This window comes from Ophidiomyces ophidiicola, assembly GCF_022830035.1.
Source record: "Ophidiomyces ophidiicola strain CBS 122913 chromosome Unknown scaffold_1, whole genome shotgun sequence".
Lineage (NCBI taxonomy): Eukaryota > Fungi > Ascomycota > Eurotiomycetes > Onygenales > Onygenaceae > Ophidiomyces > Ophidiomyces ophidiicola.
In genome coordinates, this window is record NW_026054641.1 from 463,649 (window position 1) to 468,274 (window position 4,626).

Below are 4,626 nucleotides of genomic sequence, written 5' to 3' on the forward strand. Positions count from 1 at the left end.
CTCAAATTCAGTTTAGAAGTCCTCTCAGAAAGGGGCTGTTTGACCAGTTGGACATAGGTAATGAGCGGGTGGGGAAAAGAATCAGGAACATCAAGCCAGCATTGTCACCGCCAAACATCTCTAATCATAGAGTGAACGATATTTCACATTTGGAAGTGGTGTTCAAGAAGTTATGAGAGAAATTAGAAATTCTTTTTAGCACTCCAGAAGCAGTGGCCGTGCTCTTATAGAAAGAACCATTGTATAAACCTTCAGCTAGAACACCACGCTCTTTTAGAAACGTTGTTTGAGATCAATTTCATCTGGAATATGAGATCTATTCCCGCAAATGCCCTCCGGCTATCGAAACCGCAGCGCTGCTTTACTGGTTGCCCTCTCCTATCGAGGCAGATGAATGTAGCGTTCATCTAGAGATAGCTGGCTCAAATCTCCAGGTTGACCAAAGTCGAGACCATTACCGACATGATAACGACAGCGCCGAAATCACTCATGGGGCAGGTGAAACATACCATTTACACCCGGATTGAAGAGTGAGCCGTGTGAAGATACCAATGCATAAAGCTTGTGTCATATTCTCTCCGGAAACTTACTCAGTCGACGCCAACGTTACGTCATTGCTTTGCTGCTTGCATCCTCAATCACTCGGTTGCAGTTCACGCCATGGCTCAAAGTTGATTCTTCAAAAAAAGGACATTCTCTTCTTTCTAGGTCCAGGTGATTGCAATTGTATGGCCTACGATGAGCCATTCGTCCGTCGAGATGTTCTGAATTTTCGACTAGGACAGCCGAGCAAAACAGCTGCGATTTCGCTCGCTTGGTATCATTCTCTTGGAGCTTTGCTTTGGCCAACGACTAGAGGATCACGATCAATGTAGAATTCGCGGGGAATTCCCGTTCGACGAAGCGCAAGGTAGGAGGGCGTCTGAGGTCCACGCGGCGCGGGAGTGGTCCAAGAGTGTGGGGGACGAGGGCGGTGACGATTAATATGCTTCAGCTGTGAACTGGTGCTTCGAAGGAATGCGTAATAATAATCGGGATCCTTCATGGCGGAGCGAAATCACCAAGCATGTTATTCAGCCACTGGAGATGTGTCAGGAGCACTTCAAGGCCATAGATCGATGAGCTGGAACGTACTCTGTTCTCCGTATTTAAGGAAAATCGGGCAACTATCTCCCACTCACCTACCTAGGTGACCTACCTGCTCATCCAAGGAAAATCGTTGAAATCGCCTACGTAGGAAATACTTCGTACGGCCACTCCGTACAGAACAGAACAAGTGCTGATCACTAGCTCCTCACGGCAGTTCTTAACTTCCAAGAGGAGACGCAGCTGCGAGAAGGATGCACAAAGTTCTCACTATTTATCAATACATTCTGTACCAGCAAACTCTAAGCCGAGCAATTGACAAATGGGTTGCGAACCTAATAGCCGCATTCTTGGGCTCGCCGGCCAATCGCACAGCAGTGCTGAGGAGGCGCAAACAACCACCTCCCGTCATACGAGCAACTGGCAACTCCGTCCTTTCAGCACACGCGAAATTCCAAGCAGAAAGTTTATCTTCAAAACACCCAACGGCGATAGTACGGGGTACGAAGGACAAAAGTCGTCCATATGCCGTCGACACTTCGGAGGAACGGAGTCTCGCGAAGCAATTTGCCGCCAGCCACAAGGCGCCGCGGACGCTCAGCAACACGATCCTCGCACGACCACTGCACCCCGATCAGCAGTGAAAAAGGGGCAAAAAGCGGATAAGCTAATTAAACATCCAATAATCACACACGGGCGCGCTGCAGAACAGAGACGGCCACCAACCTTAAAGTGCAGACCCATTACCCTCAGGGGGCTGCGCTGCTGACTACTACTGAGGCGAACTCAGGGAAGGATTTTATAAAGAGCGCCGGCATCACCAGCAGTGCCCCAGCTCTGGCCGCGAACAAGGGTAGACCACGAGCGCTATGGTGAGGGATCCCACCAGCGGATGCAACAATGGCGAGCGTCTCGTCGACGAAGGCCAGCGCCCGCAGCACCGCCGCATGGAGACTTCACGGGCGAACACCCCCCCCATTCTGCTGGCTCTTCTCCGCATTCCCGCGCGCGGCATCGGGGGCGGCGGTGGTCGCGGTGCGTGAAACGAGGGCGCGCGCCGGATTATCCCCCCGGCCGCCGTGCGCGGCGAAGGCCAGACCACCCGACCGCGCAGCGCCGAGGCTGAACGATCCCCAACGGGCTCCAAAAAGGCTTGATTGGAATCCTCCGGTGGATGCTCCAGGCCCGCCGGCTCTGGTACTGCTCACCACAGCGCGCCCCCCGTTTGGCACGCGCTGTGCCTTGCGACTACTCCGTACGCTAATGGTAATAATAATAATAATAATAATAATAATTGAGGATCACAGCGCCCATTATTGGCGGCCGACCTGCCCGTGAGCCACTCACGTCCTGCAGCTTGACCCCCTCACTATGACTCCTGCGACTCACGCCAGCCAGCCTAGTTAGTTAGTTGGTTACTTTCCGGCATCCCTAGAACAAAAAAATTCAAAAAAAAAAATACTACTGGCCTGGTTCTACCAGCAATCCCATACTTCCGTACGGAGTACAGAGTATTATTACCGGCTGCCCGAGATTTGCTGGCCACAAATGCCCGTCGAAACGAAACTTCCGATGTTACGTCTTCCATGTAACATCCACTTCACTAACCTGCGAAGGCTGTGCAGCGACTGAGCCGAGTTTTTTTTAACGTATCCGCCAGGTCAGTCTTGGTTAGGGCTGAGGCGGCTGCGTACGTACACCTGGACCCATCGTACGGCCTTTGTTCCCCTTTCTGTCCCCTACATAATAATAATATGGGGATGGACGGAGGGAACGGCCGTCGTCTTATTATTTACTTTTTTTTTTCTCTTTTTAAAATCCTATTCCGAGCCCGTCCGCTCGCATTTCCTACCACAAACATCTACTAGACCAGAATCCTACTTTTTTCTCAACCCGGCTCACCCTCTCTTCTTCTACTCGCCCGTTTATTTTTAAACTGCTGGCCCTGAGCCTGCGCTATCCTTTCTTTCTTCCTTGCTTTTTCTCCTCTCTCCCTCTTTTTTTTGGCAGCTCTACATATATACTGTCCTTCACCGACATTCCCCTTTCCTACCAACCTTACTCTCTCCAATGAGTAGCCACGGCGAGCGATATCTCTCCGCCCTTCGGAACAAACCTCTGGAGCCAATTTCGCGCCTGGCTCCCTACTGCGGCCTGATCATCTCGACGATATTTGTGATTCTCTTTTTTACTCGCTACCACCTTTTGGAAAGATGCCTGATTCCGCGGCTCTATGGCCGCGTATATACAGATCTCAGCGATCTCAACCGCCGTGGCTTCATCAACCATCATATCGCCGGGGCCACGAAGGCCATTATTCTGGTGTTGGCTATATATCCGTTTGTCGCGGTTGTGTCGGGACGAGCAGCTTTTCGGACGCCTTTTGCTCCGGGCTCGCGTACAACTCTGGGTGACATGTTAATCATAGCCGCTCAGATGCTGATTGCTATGTACATTTTTGAGCTCATCTACCGAGTCAGAGTATCGCCGGTCGCTATGCTGCACCATATTGGAACAGTGCTTATTGGCCAAGCTGTGATCGCCCTCAGCTTGGGCTCGTCGAGAAAACCACACCCAAATCTCGAGTTCGTCCTCTGCGTTATGTGGGGTAATTCTACCAGAATCCGACTTTCCCGTCATAGCATTTCTAACTGAGCAATCTTTTGGTTTTTAGGTGCCTTCGACATTGTGTTCGAGATGTTCCCCCACGTTGCCATTATTCTCTACCGCATATATCCTAACGACCATCGCTTCCTGAGCCGCGTCTTCCTCTTCTCGTGTATCACGACGGCTGTCGGCACCACCTGTGAAACGATAGTGATCATGTTTTTCCTGGGGTGCTTGTGGAACAAGTGGCTGCTGGCGTTTAAGATCGCGGCACCGTTGCTCCACTGTGCCTTCTCGGCAGCTCAGATCCATGGCAGCACTGTATTCTGGACCATGTATAAGCGACAGGAGCGCTTATTAAACGGCGAAGGTGCGCGCGACGCTGAGCGTGGAGAAATGACCGAACGAACGGAGCCGAAGGACGACTATGGGAGCCCCCCAAATTCGAGTCCTTCGGCTCGCCCAGCGTGAACTGCGATTGTGGGGACACAAATCCCCACGTTGTGTGTAAGATTATGTCGAAGAAATTAATGGTTAATATACTATATATATAATAATGTCACTAACAAGTGGTGAGTACGACTCTTGTCCCAACTACACCAAAATTTGTTGTCCGCGATGCATTTTACATGGAGAGCAATGTGCTAATTTGCAGTCTCTAGAATCCATCTAGCCCAGAGGATGGGCCACAGACGCCTTGCATCGTTCAAGGCCACGGTCACGATATTGTCCGTCGAGAGGGGAGGGAACCGAGGAGATCAGGGACTGGCTGTGCACCTTATTTAATTCCTTTTTTCCTTTCTACTCTCTTACTGGATATACGGGTACATGTAAACAACGGGAGGCAACGCATGAATGCTCATGGCCCCAGAAGGCCGGCTCTTCTTTGGGGGTTGCCGCCATGATGAGAAGCCTGCAGCGGAGAACAAAGAA

The 4,626-nt window shown here is 51.1% G+C and overlaps 1 protein-coding gene across 1 annotated transcript; it reads left to right on the forward strand.

Moving 5' to 3' along the window:
* Nucleotides 1-3,156: 3,156 nt before the first annotated feature.
* On the forward strand, nucleotides 3,157-4,164 carry LOZ57_000174 (uncharacterized protein; the record flags this gene model as incomplete). Its single annotated transcript, XM_049249282.1, has 2 exons — nucleotides 3,157-3,694; nucleotides 3,761-4,164. The coding sequence occupies 2 exons, from the start codon at nucleotides 3,157-3,159 to the stop codon at nucleotides 4,162-4,164; spliced, it is 942 nt and encodes a 313-aa protein (XP_049111476.1).
* Between the last annotated feature and the right edge of the window lie 462 nt (nucleotides 4,165-4,626).